Below are 19,042 nucleotides of genomic sequence, written 5' to 3' on the forward strand. Positions count from 1 at the left end.
TTCACCGTGCTGTGTTTGTGTATCGCCCTGTCGTGTCGTGTTTTCCTCAGATGCTGCGTGGTGAGCAGGTGTCTGAGTCTGTCTGGTTCAAGTGCCTTCCCGAGGCAACCTGCTGTTCACCTGCTGTTCAAGATCGAGTCTCCAGTTTGTCCTCGTCATTTCGAGTGAAAGTTGTGTTTTTTGTTTGTATTTACTTTACTGGATTAAAGACTCTGTTTTCGCCAAGTCGCTTTTGGGTCCTCTTTCACCTGCATGACAGAAGGAACCGACCAAGGAATGGACCCAGCGACTTCAGACGCTCGTTACACTGCCGTCGAGATCCAAGGAGCCATGCTCGGCAGACACGAGCAGGAATTGTCTGCTGCTCGCCATGCCGTGGAGAACCTGGCCGCTCAGGTTTCCGACCTCTCTGGACAGTTCCAGAGTCTACGTCTCGTGCCACCTGTTACTTCCTGGCCTGCCGAGCCTCCAGAACCTAGGGTTAATAACCCACCTTGCTACTCCGGGCAGCCCACTGAGTGCCGCTCCTTTCTCACGCAGTGTGAGATTGTGTTCTCTCTCCAACCCAACACATACTCTAGAGAGAGAGCTCGGGTTGCTTACGTCATTTCACTCCTTACTGGCCGGGCTCGAGAATGGGGCACAGCTATCTGGGAGGCAAGGGCTGATTGCTCTAACAAGTTCCAGAACTTTAAAGAGGAGATGATTCGGGTTTTTGACCGTTCAGTTTTTGGTAGGGAGGCTTCTAGGGCCCTGGCTTCCTTATGCCAAGGTGAACGGTCCATAACGGATTATTCTATTGAGTTTCGCACTCTTGCTGCCTCTAGTGAGTGGAACGAGCCGGCGCTGCTCGCTCGTTTTCTGGAGGGACTCCACGCAGTGGTTAAGGATGAGATTCTCTCCCGGGAGGTTCCTTCAGATGTGGACTCTTTGATTGCTCTCGCCATCCGCATAGAACGACGGGTAGATCTTCGTCACCGGGCTCGTGGAAGAGAGCTCGCATCAACGGTGTTTCCCTGCTCCGCATCGCAACCATCTCCCTCCTCTGGCTCAGAGTCTGAGCCCATGCAGCTGGGAGGGATTCGCATCTCGACTAAGGAGAGGGAACGGAGGATCACCAACCGCCTGTGCCTCTATTGCGGAGTTGCTGGACATTTTGTTAATTCATGTCCAGTAAAAGCCAGAGCTCATCTGTAAGCGGAGGGCTACAGGTGAGCGCAACTACTCAAGTCTCTCCATCAAGATCCTGTACTACTTTGTCGGTCCATCTACGCTGGACCGGTTCGGGTGCTACATGTAGTGCCTTGATAGACTCTGGGGCTGAGGGTTGTTTCATGGACGAAGCATGGGTTCGGAAACATGACATTCCTTTCAGAGAGTTAGAGAAGCCTACGCCCATGTTCGCCTTAGATGGTAGTCATCTTCCCAGTATCAGATTTGAGACACTACCTTTAACCCTCACAGTATCTGGTAACCACAGTGAGACTATTTCTTTTTTGATTTTTCGTTCACCGTTTACACCTGTTGTTTTGGGTCATCCCTGGCTAGTATGTCATAATCCTTCTATTAATTGGTCTAGTAATTCTATCCTATCCTGGAACGTTTCTTGTCATGTGAAGTGTTTAATGTCTGCCATCCCTCCCGTTTCTTCTGTCCCTACTTCTCAGGAGGAACCTGGCGATTTGACAGGAGTGCCGGAGGAATATCATGATCTGCGCACGGTCTTCAGTCGGTCCCGAGCCAACTCCCTTCCTCCTCACCGGTCGTATGATTGTAGTATTGATCTCCTTCCGGGGACCACTCCTCCTCGGGGTAGACTATACTCTCTGTCGGCTCCCGAACGTAAGGCTCTCGAGGATTATTTGTCTGTGTCTCTTGACGCCGGTACCATAGTGCCTTCTTCCTCTCCGGCCGGGGCGGGGTTCTTTTTGTTAAGAAGAAGGACGGTACTCTGCGCCCCTGCGTGGATTATCGAGGGCTGAATGACATAACGGTTAAGAATCGTTATCCGCTTCCCCTTATGTCATCAGCCTTCGAGATTCTGCAGGGAGCCAGGTGCTTTACTAAGTTGGACCTTCGTAACGCTTACCATCTCGTGCGCATCAGAGAGGGGGACGAGTGGAAAACGGCGTTTAACACTCCGTTAGGGCATTTTGAGTACCGGGTTCTGCCGTTTGGTCTCGCCAATGCGCCAGCTGTTTTTCAGGCATTAGTTAATGATGTTCTGAGAGACATGCTGAACATCTTTGTTTTTGTCTATCTTGACGATATCCTGATTTTTTCTCCGTCACTCGAGATTCATGTTCAGCACGTTCGACGTGTTCTACAGCGCCTTTTAGAGAATTGTCTCTACGTAAAGTCTGAGAAGTGCTCTTTTCATGTCTCCTCCGTTACTTTTCTCGGTTCCGTTATTTCCGCTGAAGGCATTCAGATGGATTCCGCTAAGGTCCAAGCTGTCAGTGATTGGCCCGTTCCAAGGTCACGTGTCGAGTTGCAGCGCTTTTTAGGTTTCGCTAATTTCTATCGGCGTTTCATTCGTAATTTCGGTCAAGTTGCTGCCCCTCTCACAGCTCTTACTTCTGTCAAGACGTGTTTTAAGTGGTCCGGTTCCGCCCAGGGAGCTTTTGATCTTCTAAAAGAACGTTTTACGTCCGCTCCTATCCTCGTTACTCCTGACGTCACTAGACAATTCATTGTCGAGGTTGACGCTTCAGAGGTAGGCGTGGGAGCCATTCTATCCCAGCGCTTCCAGTCTGACGATAAGGTTCATCCTTGCGCTTATTTTTCTCATCGCCTGTCGCCATCTGAGCGCAACTATGATGTGGGTAACCGTGAACTGCTCGCCATCCGCTTAGCCCTAGGCGAATGGCGACAGTGGTTGGAGGGGGCGACCGTTCCTTTTGTCGTTTGGACAGACCATAAGAACCTTGAGTACATCCGTTCTGCCAAACGACTTAATGCCCGTCAAGCTCGTTGGGCGTTGTTTTTCGCTCGTTTCGAGTTTGTGATTTCTTACCGTCCGGGTAGCAAGAACACCAAGCCTGATGCCTTATCCCGTCTGTTTAGTTCTTCTGTGGCTTCTACTGATCCCGAGGGGATTCTTCCTTATGGGCGTGTTGTCGGGTTAACAGTCTGGGGAATTGAAAGACAGGTTAAGCAAGCACTCACGCACACTGCGTCGCCGCGCGCTTGTCCTAGTAACCTCCTTTTCGTTCCTGTTTCCACTCGTCTGGCTGTTCTTCAGTGGGCTCACTCTGCCAAGTTAGCTGGTCATCCCGGTGTTCGAGGCACTCTTGCGTCTATTCGCCAGCGCTTTTGGTGGCCGACTCAGGAGCGTGACACGCGCCGTTTCGTGGCTGCTTGTTCGGACTGCGCGCAGACTAAGTCGGGTAACTCTCCTCCTGCCGGTCGTCTCAGACCGCTCCCCATTCCTTCTCGACCATGGTCTCACATCGCCCTAGACTTCATTACCGGTCTGCCTTTGTCTGCGGGGAAGACTGTGATTCTTACGGTTGTCGATAGGTTCTCTAAGGCGGCACATTTCATTCCCCTCGCTAAACTTCCTTCCGCTAAGGAGACGGCACAAATCATTATCGAGAATGTATTCAGAATTCATGGCCTCCCGTTAGACGCCGTTTCAGACAGAGGCCCGCAATTCACGTCACAGTTTTGGAGGGAGTTCTGTCGTTTGATTGGTGCGTCCGTCAGTCTCTCTTCCGGGTTTCATCCCCAGTCTAACGGTCAAGCAGAGAGGGCCAATCAGACGATTGGTCGCATACTACGCAGCCTTTCTTTCAGAAACCCTGCGTCTTGGGCAGAACAGCTCCCCTGGGCAGAATACGCTCACAATTCGCTTCCTTCGTCTGCTACCGGGTTATCTCCGTTTCAGAGTAGTCTGGGTTACCAGCCTCCTCTGTTCTCATCCCAGCTTGCCGAGTCCAGCGTTCCCTCCGCTCAAGCGTTTGTCCAACGTTGTGAGCGCACCTGGAGGAGGGTGAGGTCTGCACTTTGCCGTTACAGGGCACAGACTGTGAGAGCCGCCAATAAACGCAGGATTAAGAGTCCAAGGTATTGTTGCGGCCAGAGAGTGTGGCTTTCCACTCGCAACCTTCCTCTTACGACAGCTTCTCGTAAGTTGACTCCGCGGTTCATTGGTCCGTTCCGTGTCTCCCAGGTCGTCAATCCTGTCGCTGTGCGACTGCTTCTTCCGCGACATCTTCGTCGCGTCCATCCTGTCTTCCATGTCTCCTGTGTTAAGCCCTTTCTTCGCACCCCCGTTCGTCTTCCCTCCCCCTCCCGTCCTTGTCGAGAGCGCACCTATTTACAAGGTACATAAGATCATGGACATGCGTTCTCGGGGACGGGGTCACCAATACTTAGTGGATTGGGAGGGTTACGGTCCTGAGGAGAGGAGTTGGGTTCCGTCTCGGGACGTGCTGGACCGTTCACTCATTGATGATTTCCTCCGTTGCCGCCAGGATTCCTCCTCGAGTGCGCCAGGAGGCGCTCGGTGAGTGGGGGGGTACTGTCATGTTTTGTCATTTATTATCTTGTCTTGTCCCTGTGCTTCCCATTCTATTAGTTTCCCTCTGCTGGTCTTATTAGGTTCTTTCCCTCTTTCTATCCCTCTCTCTCCCCCTCCCTCTCTCACTCTCTCGCTCTCTCTTCTCTCTATCGTTCCGTTCCTGCTCCCAGCTGTTCCTATTCCCCTAATCAATCATTTAGTCTTCCCACACCTGTTCCCGATCCTTTCCCCTGATTAGAGTCCCTATTTCTTCCTTTGTGTTCCGTTCCTGTCCTGTCGGTTCCTTGTCTAGAATTCACCGTGCTGTGTTTGTGTATCGCCCTGTCGTGTCGTGTTTTCCTCAGATGCTGCGTGGTGAGCAGGTGTCTGAGTCTGTCTGGTTCAAGTGCCTTCCCGAGGCAACCTGCTGTTCACCTGCTGTTCAAGATCGAGTCTCCAGTTTGTCCTCGTCATTTCGAGTGAAAGTTGTGTTTTTTGTTTGTATTTACTTTACTGGATTAAAGACTCTGTTTTCGCCAAGTCGCTTTTGGGTCCTCTTTCACCTGCATGACAGTTATCAATAAAGATGTATCATTAATTGTCTTGTGTGTTGCTGTGAAAAAAATGAGTTTCATTTTTTATCAATGGATGTATCATTAATTAACTGGTCGTTTTAATAACTAGATATAAAAATGAACAATTGCGTGGGCTAGTTGCATAAATGTTTGGGATCCATTTCTGTTCAGAGGAAACAATCAAAATCTCTGTAGATCTAAAATATTGTTTAGGAAAGAGAGCCCATTTACTCAAATCGACGTAGATCTCATCCCGCCCATAAAGTAGGTATGCTGTCTTTTGTACTTCCTCCATAGAGCAGCTGGACCCCAGGAAGATGCCAGCGCGAGGAATCTGGCAAGTGTCTCGACCACAGTGCTTAAGAAATATAACTTCCTCGCATTGAAGATTGTGTCTAAGGTCACTGTCCACCCGGAGGGTCAACCTGGCTGGTCATCAAGCTTGAGAAACCGAAAAACCACCTCTGGAACGCAGTTTTCTTGAAGATGAACCAGAAAATCTTGATTGGTTGAATGCACACTGGCTGGCTGTGGACTGATAGCTTTGTGAAGTGTTGTATTGCTTAGGTTTTTGCTGTTGCAGCTGTTTTTATTAACCTTTATTTGAAGGGGTTAGTCAGTGACTTGATTTGAATATTACATGAACAGTACAAAAAATGTATGCACTCTTGTTAGTCGCTCTGGATAAGTGTCTGCTAAATGTCTGATGTAAATAAACATGTAAAATTCCTGCATTACTTTGTTTTCCTCTCTTTCTGTCAGGTAAAATTAATTGACTAGTCTAAAGTAAAAAATGAAATAAAAATTGGCTTCATTTAAACACAAGCAAGAGTTTCCTTCCATATTTTTCTACCAGTCTAGGTGCTTATCCTTTAAATCCAAGTGACATTAAGATTGAGTTATAATTCAAACCAAATCTATGTCCTGGCTATGGTGTTGAATAGAGTCCTCTAGTGGCCAAAATACTGTTAGCTTGGGTGATGCCATTGAGGACTTGGGTGAAGCTTCCAACTTCATTGGCTGATCTCTCCTGATGACCCGGTTGACCTGATTACCAGTTTGGAGTCTTGACAGCCAGGTCATCAGGAGGGATCAGCCAATGAATTTTACTTGTGAACAAGTAAAATGGACTATTTGAAGATGGCGATGTCCTCAATGGTGCAGCCCATGCTCACAGACACCATCTTTGATTTGATTAGGATCCCCATTAGCCGACGCCAATAGTGACAGCTCGTCTTACTGGGGTCCCGACACACAACAAAAATTACTACAATTTACATCCATTTAAAAACGTGAATACATGTCAGTACATACACAAGTCGGTCACGTGGGAGAGACATTGTGTCGTGAAGTACTGCTTTATTTTTACATTTTTTAAAGACCCTTGGTGGCATGTCTGGTGGAGTAAGTGTGTCAGTACTGTGTGTAAGTTGACTATGCAAACAATTTGGAATAACCAACACATGTTTCTTGTAAAAAATAAGTGACGCAGTCAGAGCCTTTCAACGCTCAGCCAAGAGAGACTGGCATGCACACTATTAATATTAGCCCTCTGATTACAGTGACTAGCAAGACTCGCCACTCTGTTCTGGGCCAGCTGCAGCTTAACTAGGTCTTTCTTTGCAGCACATGACCATATGACTGGACAATAATCAAGATAAAATAAAACTAGAGCCGGCAGGACTTGCTTTGTAGAGTGTGGTATCAAATAAGCAGAGCATCTCTTTAGCACGGACACTCACAATATTTACAACCATTGAATCTATATGTTTTAACCATGAGTTTACAATCTAAGGCAACACCAAGTAATTTAGGCTCCTCAACTTGTTCAACAGCCACACCATTCATTACCAGATTCAGCTGAGGTCTAGAACTTAGGGAATGATTTGTACCAAATACAATGCTCTTAGCTTAAGAGATCGTTCATTATTACACAGATACAGAGATGTTATGTCTACCCAAGTCTATGGTCCTGGTCTATCACTTTGTGTATTACTGCCCCCTAGTGGAAAGAAGTGACATCCCAAAATAATCTATAGGCCTACAACACATACAGTGCCTTCAGAAAGTATTTACACCCCTCGACTTTTTCCACATTTTGTTGTGTTACAGCCTGAATTTAAAATAGATTAAATGTAAATGTGTCACTGGGTTACACACAATAGCCCATAGTGCCAAAATAGAATTGTTATTAGACATTTTTGCAAATGAATAAAAACATTCAAAGCTGAAATGTCTTGAGTCAATTAGTATTCAATGCCTTTGTTATGGCAAGCCTAAATACGTTTCAGGAGTAGAAATCTGCTTAACAAGTCACATAATACATTGCATGGACTCACTCTGTGTGCAATAATAGTATTTAACATTATTTTTGAATGACTACCTCCACTCTGTACCCCGCACATACAGTAAAATCATCTGTAAAGTCCCTCAGTGGAGCAGTGAATTTCAAACACAGATTCAACCACAAAGACGAGGGAGGTTTTCCAATGCCTCGCAAATAAGGGACCTAGATGGGTAAACAAATAAAAAAGCACACATTGAATATCCCTTTGAGCATGGTGAAGTTATTGATTACACTTTGGATGATGTATCAATACACCCAGTCACTACAAAGATACAGGTGTCCTTTCTAACTCAGTTGCCGGAGAGGAAGGAAACCACTCGGGGATTTCACCATTAGGCCAATGGTGACTTTAAAACAGTTACAGAGTTCAATGCCCGTGATAGGGGAAAACTGAGGATGGATCAACAACATTGTAGTTACCCCACAATACTAATCTAAATGTCAGAGTGAAAACAGAGTGAAAAGAAAGAAGCCTGTACAGAATGCAAATATTCCAAAATATGCATCCTGTTTGCAACAAGACACTAAAGTAAAGCTGCAAGAAATGTGGCAAAGAAACACATTTTATGTCCTGAATACAAAGTGTTATGTTTGGCGCAAACTCAACACATCACTGAGTTCCACTCTTCATGCATTGTTGGTGGCTGCATCATGTTGAGTAATGGTGACATGACGCTTGTCATCGGCAAGGAGTAGGGAGTTTTTTTTTTAAACAAAAAAAACAGAATAGAGCTAATCACAGGCAAAATCCTAGAGGAAAACCTGGTTCAGTCTGCTTTCCAACAGACAATGGGAGGCAAATTCACCTTTCAGCAGGACAATAACCTAAAAGACAAGGCCAAATTTACACTAGAGTTGCTTACCAAGAAGACATTTAATGTTCTTTAGTGGCCTAGTTACAGTTTTGACTTAAATTGGCTTCAAATCTATGGCAAGATTTGAAAATGTCTGTTTATGAATGATCAACAAACCACTTGACACAGCTGGAATATTTTTTTTGAAAGAATAATGTACAAATATTGTACAATCCAGGTGTGCAAAACTTAGAGATTTATCCAGAAAGAATCACAGATTTAATCGCTGCCAATGGGGATTCTAACATGTATTGACTCGGGTGTTAATACTTATGTAAATGAGATATTTCTGTATTTCATTTTCAATAAATTTGCTTTGTCATTGTGGGGTATTGTGTGTAGATGGGTGAGAAAAATAAATGTTTTTATCAAACTGAAAATAAATAAAACTAGAAAATCAAGCCTGAAAACTGAAACTAAACTCAACTGATTATTATTATTTAATATGTAAAAACAAACAGAAATAAAAACTCACATTCAATCACAAAACTATAATAACCTTGATGTCACCTTTACACTTGCCTATCATTACTTAGCCACAGTCCCTGCCAAGGCTGTGCACTAAAATGACCAATGCCCACTGGCTGAAACTTGAAAGAGCTGGGTGGGTGTAGTTTGATAATGATTGACAGGGACAGAACATAGAGCATGTAGTAGACACCACCATGATACTGTATGCACTGTGTGTACCTTGGCTTGGAAAAGCCCCTCTACTCACACAGAATGGACTGTTTGAGTTGTGTGACTGGTCAGGTCATTATCAATGCAGATTAATTCCACCACCTACTGCACCTTAATGATGGAATCGACATTAGGGGAAATGGTGTTTGTTGTTTGAAGTATCTTCTTTGTTGTTGTGTTATCCCAAATGGGCATGGCAGTTTCACCAGCTTTAACGGCCTACCACAAAGAAAAGAAGGGTGGTCTGGCATGAAGGCCTACAGATATAAGGTCTACAGATATACATATTTTCTGAATGTTAAAACAACCCTTTTACACAAAAAAATGAGTGGCATATCAGACAAATGCAATCTGTAACATGTTGCAATCTTGTTGCTAGCAAGTAGCAACTAACGTCAGCTAGCATAGCTAGCTAGCAATGTTTAGCCCAAAGTCAGCCAGCTATAACTTTAGCTTGCTATCTACTTGAAATCAAGTAGCTAATCAAATGTACAGTTGAAATTGGAAGTTTACATACACTTAAGTTGGAGTCATTAAATCTTGTTTTTCAACCACTCCACAAATTTCTTTGTGCATGACACAGGTAATTTTTCCAACAATTGTTTAAAGACAGATTATTTAATTTATAATTCAGTGTCACAATTCCAGTGGGTCAGAAGATTACATACTAAATTGACTGTGCCTTTAAGCAGTTTGGAAAATTCCCCAAAATGATGTCATGGCTTTAGAAGCTTCTGATAGGTTAATTGACATCATTTGAGTCAATTGGAGGTGTACCTGTGGATGTATTTCAAGGCCTACCTTCAAACTCAGTACCTCTTTGCTTGACATCATGGGAAAATCAAAAGAAATCAGCCAAGACCTCAGAATAAAACTTGTAGACCTCCACAAGTCTGGTTCACCCTTGGGAGCCATTTCCAAATTCCTGAAGGTACCACGTTCATCTGTACAAACAATAGTACACAAGTATATAGACCATGGGATCACGCAGCCATCATACCGCTCAGGAAGGAGACGCGTTCTGTCTCTTAGAGATGAACGTACTTTGGTGCGAAAAGTGCAAATCAATCCCAGAACAACAACAAAGGACCTTGTGAAGATGCTGGAGGAAACAGGTACAAAAGTATCTATATCCACAGTAAAATGAGTCCTATATTGACATAACCTGAAAGGCCACTCAGCAAGGAAGAAGCCACTGCTCCAGAACCGCCATAAAAAAAAGCCAGACTACGGTTTACAACTGCACATGGGGACAAAGATTGGACTTTTTGGAGAAATGTCCTCTGGTCTGATGAAACAAAAATAAAACTGTTTGTCCATGATGACAATTGTTATGTTTGGAGGTAAAAGGGGGAGGCTTGCAAGCCAAGGAACACCATCCCAACCATGAAGCACGGGGGTTGCAGCATCATGTTGTGGGGGTGCTTTGCTGCAGGAGGAGCTGGTACACTTCACAAAATGGATGGCATCATGAGGGAGGACAATGATGTGGATATATTGAAGCAACATCTCAAGACATCAGTCAGGAAGTTAAAGCTTTGTCGCAAATGGGTCTTCCAAATGAACAATGACCCCAAGCATACTTCCAAAGTTGTGGCAAAATGGCTTAAGGACAACAAAGTCAAGGTATTGGAGTGGCCATCACAATCCTCAATCCTATAGAACATTTGTGGGCAGAACTGAAAAGCTTGTGTGAGCAAGGAGGCCTACAAACCTGACTCAGTTACACTAGCTCTGTCAGGAGGAATGGGCCAAAAATCAGCCAACTTATTGTGGGAAGCTTGTTGAAGGCTACCTGAAATGGTTGACCCAAGTTAAACAATTTAATATAATATATATACCATTTAGCGACTTACAGTCATGTGTGCATACATTCTACGTTTGGGTGGTCCCGGGGATCGAACCCACTACCCTGGCGTTACAAGCGCCATGCTCTACCAACTGAGCTACAGAAGGACCTAAAGGCAATGCTATCAAATACTAATTGAGTGTATGTAAAATTCTGACCCACTGGGAATGTGATGAAAGAAATAAAAGCTGGAATAAATCATTCTCTCTAATATTATTCTGACATTTCACATTCTTAAAATAAAGTGGTGACCCTAACTGACCTAAGACAGGGAATTTTCACTATGAATTAATGTCAGGAATTGTGAAAAACTGACTTTAAATTTATTTGGCTAAGGTGTATGTAAACTTCCGACTTCAACTGTATGTTTTAGTCATACCACAGAGTATATAAGCCCAGAGGCGCAACATCTTGAGAATTCCAGGAACGCTTGCGAAACAGATCAAGCAGATCAGGACGAGGTTTGGGGTTTGAGAAGTCAATTAGTAAAGTGAAAACTTCTTCCTTAGTTACTTATTTTCTCTAAATCTAAAGGAACAAACTACAATCGAGTCAATGTCTTAAGTTATTACTCCAACCTCGTGAAAACTGACAGGTTTTATTTATGATTATTTTTTACCTCCTTTATCTCCCCAATTTCGTGATTACAATCTTGTCTCATAGCTGCAACTCCCCAACGGGCTTGGGAGAGTCAAAGGTCATGCGTCCTCCAATACATGGCCCGAAGCCAGCTGCACCAATGTGTTGGAGGAAACACCATTCAACTGACGACTGAAGTCAGCCTGCAGTCGAAACTGAGACCTTTTCATTAGAGTTAATAACAACTTAATAGCGAAGAAGTGACTTTGATTTGAAGGCCTGCATATGCGCAGGTAGGCGCGTTTCCGCATGAGCTTAGCTAGCCAAAGTCACCCTGACATCGCCTACAAGTGTGATCGGGAATTTCTATTAGAGAAGCAGTTTCTGCCGATCTTCATACTGTACTGTCTCTGGTTATACATTTACTAGTTAGTTAGTTAGTTAGTTAATTACAGGCTGAACATTACCCCACTGAAGGTATTAATTTTCCTTCTTGGATTTTCCTTCTTGGATGTCCTCTGTTTACATGGAATACATGAGTGATTCACATTGTACCATCTACTACCTGCTGTAGCATGTTTTCTCCCTGCTCCCTCATTATGGCAATGCATGTAGTAACCTAAACATTAATAGATCACAGTCTGGCCCACAAAGATCAGACGACAGCAAGTATGACCAACAAAACCTAAATAGATACGAATCATCTGGCACTTAATGCAACATTTACTAATGTAAATATAAAGAAAACAGAGAGCATGTACAAAATTCACTTTATTTTAGAGGGTGAGATAAGGCATGAAGCAAATGTGGAATGACTTTGTGAAATGTGAAGGTTTAAACCCGGTGAAGATGTAGAGTGAAGGTATCTTTTGAACCTCTCTGTACCCAGGTGCAGTGGAACAATTATCTTTCAGCCTCAGAGCAGCATGACTGGTTCTGATTCTGGATAGCTGTGTAACGTTCGTCGTAGGTGGAAGAAGAGGAGGACCAATGCGCACTCTGTGAGCTGGGAGTTTTTCCAACTTGAGACTGGGGCTGTCATGTCATTTTGTCATCCGGTGATTGTCAAGCAAATATCTGCTGGTCTCACGGTAATTGATCGTTAATTAACATAAAAAAATTTCGCCTCTCTTGGCTTCCACGCATAGCCTACAAGCCACTGATGCAGACCTTTGGAATGTCTGCATTTCAAAAATCCATTTAATATAAGCTACACCTTCACAAGAAATGTTTTGATTTTTAAAACATTCTAAGGCTGAATTATGCGACTAATTATGATTTGAAAAAAGTTGCATGAAAGTCATGAGCTCAGCTTTGTATCTTGCGCAGGATGCACACACTACATCAGTCTCTCATTCACAATTTGACAAGCACTTGATAATATTCTCACTAGGCCTCTAATGTCCCGGCAGCATCCTCCTTGTGTGGCCATAATGTCCCCTAAAAAATCCATGCCTTTTGTGGCCAAAGTGGCCATTGTGTCCTTGGACTGAATATAATTCATATAATTCCCTTCTCCAGGCTGGCAATCACCGTGCTCTGAAGCACCTCACACTCACATGGCTCTCAGATACCTACATTATTTTTAGCCAATGCCCTTCATGTGATCGGGTCCTTCTCACAGGCATCTCAGCTCTGAAGTAGGCTAAGAGTGAAGACAGACACATCTGGGACGCAACTGTGCGTGTCCTTCTTGTCGAAGTCCGAGGTGCATATTGAAGATGTTAGAAGAACTGTCCACATTTACTTTTCCTCAGCCAACAAGATGAGTAGTCTTGCTGAACAGTTCTAGATCATTGTACATACCATTTGTAGGCCATGTGGACTTCATCCGCAATAACTCGGACGATTTTGGATCTGTAAAGGAATGAGGCCAAAACATCTTTCCTGGTTTTCTCCAACCAGCTCTCCGGACTTCCGAAGACAAGGTCGCATGCACCCTCCAATATAACGTTCTTGTCTTGCTTCACAACCACCGATCTGAGCCAGGGCTGTTGCTTCGTGGATTAGTCCGTCCACCACAGCCTTTAGCGTGGACACGACTGTCAGAATTGGAAGCTGTTTTCCTAGCTTCTTGAAGACTAGAACTCGCTAGCTGGTTAAATTAGGCTTTTCCCCAAATGCAATTGGCAAGACCATCAATATATCCTCCCCTCACACAAAGGCTTGAAATGCTTCAAGTTGCGCCTATCTTAATTCAGTCCCTAAATTGGCCATTACTTTTCAGAATATTTCACCCCTGAGTTTTTCTCCCCACAGCTTGGCTTGTTTATCTCGCTAGTGGGGAGTAGGAAATTGACGAGGAAATACCGTGCATATGAGAACCATTCGAAATGTTAGCTCAAATTGTGAGCAAATATTGAATTTTACACGGACTCTTGTTCAGACCAAGTGGGTCACAGCTCTTTGCTGTGTGGTCACGTGGGTCACGTCAGCCAGGCTATCACATTTTAACTCAAGCCCACTTAACTCTCTTCCTTCCCTCCCGTCTCTCCATCACAGTGACAACCCTATAGCAGACATTTATGGTGCCAACCTCTACAACCACTACTTACAGGCCTGACGCCACTGCAGGGTTCAGATGCAGCTCAAACGGATCGGTGGGGAGCCCCAGAGCCTGGAGGACAACCACAAAATGATCCGTGACAAAATGGAATGGGTGTCTGGGGTGTACTAGGGGCGAGGACAATACTGTCCTGTCAAGTCTATTCCTGGCCCATACACTGTTCACTTCACTGCCTAGTTAGTTAACAGCCCCTCGTGGTCTGGGTCTCAAAGGCTGCCTTTACACAGGCAGCCTAATTCTGATCGTTTGCCCAATAATTGCTCTTTTGACCAGTCAGATCAGATGTTTTGCCAACAATTGGGTAAAAGATCAGAATTGTGCTGCCTGTGTAAACCTAGCCTAGCAGCTACTCTTTGGTTAGGACAGAGCCTGAGAGTCCACATAGACCTCGCTGTGACCAACAGATGTCTAAAATACAAGTTAACATATGAAGGAGGCTTCCTCCTTAACCCCCTCACTCTTGTATTGTCTTATACAAGTCTACAATGTCCGTGCACATATATCATACGGTTCTGCCATTGAGATTTCCGTAACTTTTCCATTTCTGTTGCGTGTCCTGTTCTAAAGAGTGTAATTATGTCTGTTATGGTAATCATGATTATGTTTTTGGCAACTAAAATGATTCTTAGTTTACTTGAAACAGCCTTAGGGGTGGGTTTGATAGGTCAGTGACTTCCAGGATTATTACAGTATCGGAGTAATTTCTTTACGCAAGTGACTAATTTAAGTCAAGGAATGTTCATTGATGGTCTCCACAACTGATGCAAGGCAAGTTGTTCAATTTACCGTTAACTAAACTGGTCCTACATATCCGCTTGTGTTCAATTAAGGGTTGGAGCATCTTAACAGAGCCAATAGTATGTGACGGGATGCTACTGGGGGATGTAGTTATTTTATCATGTTTTCTGAATTATGATTATTATTTTAATGGAATTTGTTATTGAATGTTTTGTGCGGGGATGTCAGCATTTGTACAATTTGGCCAATTGTTTGAAGGGAAAGAAGTGTGAGACTGTGGAATTGTCAATGCAATTTGACAAACTGGAGGACAATTTTTTTTTTAAAGGTAAAAGATCAAACAATAGGAGTGTTCATTGAAACCAGTCATTCTGACACATACAATAGACCACAGGTGGCCAGAGGATACTTTTACCACGTTTGGTTATTAAATACTGGTTACGTTTTAGACAAAAGTAGTAGGTTAAGTACGATAAGGACAGGTGCATGTGACGACTGGCAGCCAAGTTGAAAACTACAGTTAAAGACCCACTCCAGCCTCCCTAGAACTTAATTGATTGACCTGATTCACTTAACAAAATAGGTGATCCTCTATTGTTCCTGCAAGCAAAGGGAAAATCCGATGACATCAGAGTGCACCATCAGACCAACTCCTTGTTTTGGCAAACTCTTGAATTTCGCAATTGTGTTAAAAATGTTTTTTTTTTTTTACTATTTTGCTCAAAACATGTATTTATTTTTACCCCTAAATGTGTGTACTGTATTCATACTTGAAATATTGTTTTTCAATGGGAAAAGTAAAAAATACAGTTGGAGTGGGACTTTTCAGTGGCAGTGATAGTCTCAATCATCACTACAGTACTTGTATCTATTCCATTCCCACCAACGCACAATATAGTAGACGCACACATCCCCAACCCCTAGCCTCGATCCCAACACGCTTCTTGACAGCACCTTTAAATGTGGCAGTCTAAAACTAGCAGGCTTTGTGGCAACGTTGATTCCAGACAATTATAGTTTATCTCTAGGTTAATTATACAGTTATCAGGACCATCAGCACAACAACCTTGTCCATCAATCCTCTCAACAACATGATTTCCTGTCCGTGGAATCGGAGCCATGGATAGGATGTGAGTTTGGGAAGTGTGGGGAGGCCTGTGAGTGTTCGTCTGTGATGGTCAGGCCGTTTCTAACCATCAGCTCCCGGGCCATTAGCACGAAGGCTGCCTCCACATTCTGGGCCTCCTTGGCTGAGGTTTCCAAAGCAGCCAGCGCACCCTTCCCTTCAGCCAGAGTACAGGCATCCTCAAACAGCACTTGTCTCTCCGACTGCAGATCCGACTTGTTCCCTAGGAGAAAAGAGCAGAGAATGGAAATTGTTATTTTAATTTGAGAAATAGATGAATGTTGATTGCTTGGAAGAATCTATTTATAAGCTCAAGGTAAGTGTCAGACAATTTTCTCTCACCCACCGGTGACGATGAGCACCAAATCTGTTATGTCATTATTACAACTGCTCAGTAGGCTTTATAACAGAGTTTGACTAAAGCCACGTGTTGCCTGTGTCTCTCCCACCCACCAATGAGGATGAGAACAACGCTGGCAGCCCCGTACTGCTCCACTTCCTGGATCCAGTGTGTCACAGATTCAAAAGTTGGACGCCGTGTGATGTCATAGGCCACTATAGCGCCGTGGGCACTGCGGTAATAACTCTGGGTGATTGTGCGGAAACGCTCCTGTCCAGCCGTGTCCCACACCTGCAGCTGAGGAGACAAGAAACAACACCCACTTTAGCTGCAGAACACACACTACACCAATTTCTTATACACACACTCTCAGGCCAGGTTTTTTTTTATTTTGACCTTTATTAAGGTTAAGGAACAAAGGGTCCGTTTGAACCCACCCATAGCCTTTTCCCCAACCCTCTGGTAGAACAAGATAGGTGTAAACATGGAGAGCGCTCCCCTAAGCACATTGAAAGATTAGCTGGAGACAGCACCACATGCTTACACCTATCCAGTCGCTTCGGCAAACACTAAAGGGCAAAGGACTGTGGGTTGGATGTCTATGCATCCCTGTGCAGGAGAGACCGGTACAGGGAGGTTTTAATGGATTTCATTTATGGATGAGACGTTTTTAAGGTCCAAAAACATCCAACCCATCCTCCAAATACACACACAAACATGTACCTAGGAAAACACACTTATATTGTCCATACAATTATACAGTCACTTGATACACACCCAGAAAACACACACACACTCAGAGCCGGGCGATCCAAAGTTACAGTTTGACCTCTCCCGTTCCTTAAAACAAACAAAAAAGTGCTGAAGACTTCTTTGCTTTTGAGGACAACAGAGGCAGAACCATTTACACTGTGTAAAGACACAATTAAGCTAGCTAGGCCTATTGACAATAACAAAATACCGGACGGAACAAAGACAACATGTCCTGTACTTAACATCGGAAAAATGTGATAAACAATCGTCCCAGAAATCGACACGTATTTCCTTACCTTGACCTTCCTGCCATCAATGTCCATGGTGCGTACGGTGAAGTCCACCCCGATAGTGTTTTGTTGTTTCTCCATGAAGACACCAGACTTAAAGCTCTGGACCACGCAGGTCTTCCCCACGTCCGAGTCTCCCACCAGGATGATCTTAAAGAGGAAGTCGAAGGAGTCGTCCTGCTCCGGCCCAGAGGACTGCATGGTGAGGGGTCGACACAGGGAGAGTCTGAGAGACAAAACTAAAATAGGGCCAGGCCGAGATGCCCTGCAGCAGCGATAGAACTGGTTCTCTACTGTGTAAGTTGTTAGCTGCGTCAATAACAGTTGAAACTGTTGACAGAGATGGTCACATCCTAGTCAAAAACACGAAGAGAACCCTTCCTCAAGAGGAGCTAAAGAAGTACATGAACATTTCCTACTAAAACGGTGTCCCTTCTATGCAGATTGTCTTGGGAAAACTCAGGAACTATATTTTCTTTTAAACTGGCTGCTATACAGAAAACAAATTGTTGGCCAAAACAAGAATATCACGTTTTGTTAGTCCCCTGTTTATAACCATAGCCTGTTTCTTCTTCATTATTTTTTCTTGTCAGAAGTTGTATTGAAGATAAGGCTTCAATAGGCTATATCCTCTACTTCTACAGGTGTTCTCTACTCAGCCCCTCTTCGGGTATTTCCTCAGGTGTCCATCTCCCAAAGTGAGCTCATTCCACACGCAAATAAAACGTCACATTCGAAACAATATCCTAATTAAAGGTGTTCTGGAAGGCTTCCAAAAGGTCCACGTTTCAAGTCTTCGCCCTTTTTCAAAGGTTGTGTACATCAAATCACTCCCATTCTTTGTGCTCAGACCTCCAACTGTTTCCCTGCACAGTTGGTTTTCTTATGCCCTTTATACCATATTTCTCTCTCTACTCTGTTGTTCTCCCCACTCTCATTCGTTCACAGACAGCTACGGTACACCCCTTACCTTTCCTGGCAGGTGTGATTTCCAGTTGCCTGCCCACCTGCACCACTGCATCTTGGGAATTGTAGTTTTCCGGGTAAGGTCCAGGGTCTGTGAGGACAGGAAGGAGGGATCAGTCGCAGCGGTCACATCTCTAGGTTCTTGCAAGGCTCACTGGGTACACATCCTTAAGTCAATAGAGGGAGCCACTCCTGTAGTTAAGCTGCTCGTGGCGAAATGTAAACACAATAATTTTGTCTTGACAAGTGGCCTTTGGACCCCAGAGAGCTGCATACAAATACTCAGAAACACACAGACGGCTTCCCCTCTCTCACTATTCGCCACCTCCCGACTGCCGTCAACTAACACATTCCAGTGCATTCAACAGCTAAATATAGAGCAGGCAAGAACACAAGACAACGCTTAAGCGTTTCTCAGTAAACATCTTGTTAATGAGGGTTAATTGAATTTACTGTGTGATGAATCCATTTTACCTCAGGCGCCATACATTGACCTCGCGAGGAGATAAAGTGAAGTGATGAAGAGTCTACTGTTCTGGAAGTCAGAGACCCCCTCTTTTTTTCTCATTTCTCTCTCCACCCACACACTGGTTTGTCGTCATCTCAGCCCACAGAGGCACAAGGCACAGCTGGACACAGAACAATGTGTGCGAGTGTGAGTGGCGCTGTGCACCAGGGCTGGCCTATCTCTGGCCCCAGCCACCATGTTCTTCCTCTGAGTGTGTGGTCACATGACGGTTCCACATTAAGCCCTGCAGCCTGAGGAATGTTTATCTTTCACCCACTGACACCAAATCTCCTATTATTGCCTTATCTGCAGCTGTCTACTGATCAACTCATGTTATGTTAGCATTGTTTTTTTTACTGTGTCTGA

At 44.3% G+C, this 19,042-nt stretch overlaps 1 protein-coding gene across 1 annotated transcript; it reads right to left on the reverse strand.

Moving 5' to 3' along the window:
* Positions 1-12,147: 12,147 nt before the first annotated feature.
* On the reverse strand, positions 12,148-18,840 carry LOC124039409 (ras-related protein Rab-19-like). Its single transcript, XM_046355378.1, has 5 exons — positions 18,643-18,840; positions 18,173-18,259; positions 17,209-17,397; positions 16,273-16,456; positions 12,148-16,042 (listed from the first exon to the last, which is right to left on the reverse strand). The coding sequence occupies exons 1-5, from the start codon at positions 18,652-18,654 to the stop codon at positions 15,777-15,779; spliced, it is 738 nt and encodes a 245-aa protein (XP_046211334.1). The 5' UTR covers positions 18,655-18,840; the 3' UTR covers positions 12,148-15,776.
* Between the last annotated feature and the right edge of the window lie 202 nt (positions 18,841-19,042).

The sequence above is a fragment of the Oncorhynchus gorbuscha genome, linkage group LG01 (genome assembly GCF_021184085.1).
Source record: "Oncorhynchus gorbuscha isolate QuinsamMale2020 ecotype Even-year linkage group LG01, OgorEven_v1.0, whole genome shotgun sequence".
NCBI classification, from domain to species: Eukaryota; Metazoa; Chordata; class Actinopteri; order Salmoniformes; family Salmonidae; genus Oncorhynchus; species Oncorhynchus gorbuscha.

Coding starts and splice junctions, on each gene's coding strand:
- LOC124039409 (XM_046355378.1), bottom strand. Junction 17,398..18,172: donor AATCACACCTGCCAGGAAAG/GTAAGGGGTGTA, acceptor CTCACCATGCAG/TCCTCTGGGCCGGAGCAGGA. Junction 16,043..16,272: donor CGTTGTTCTCATCCTCATTG/GTGGGTGGGAGA, acceptor CTTTTCTCCTAG/GGAACAAGTCGGATCTGCAG.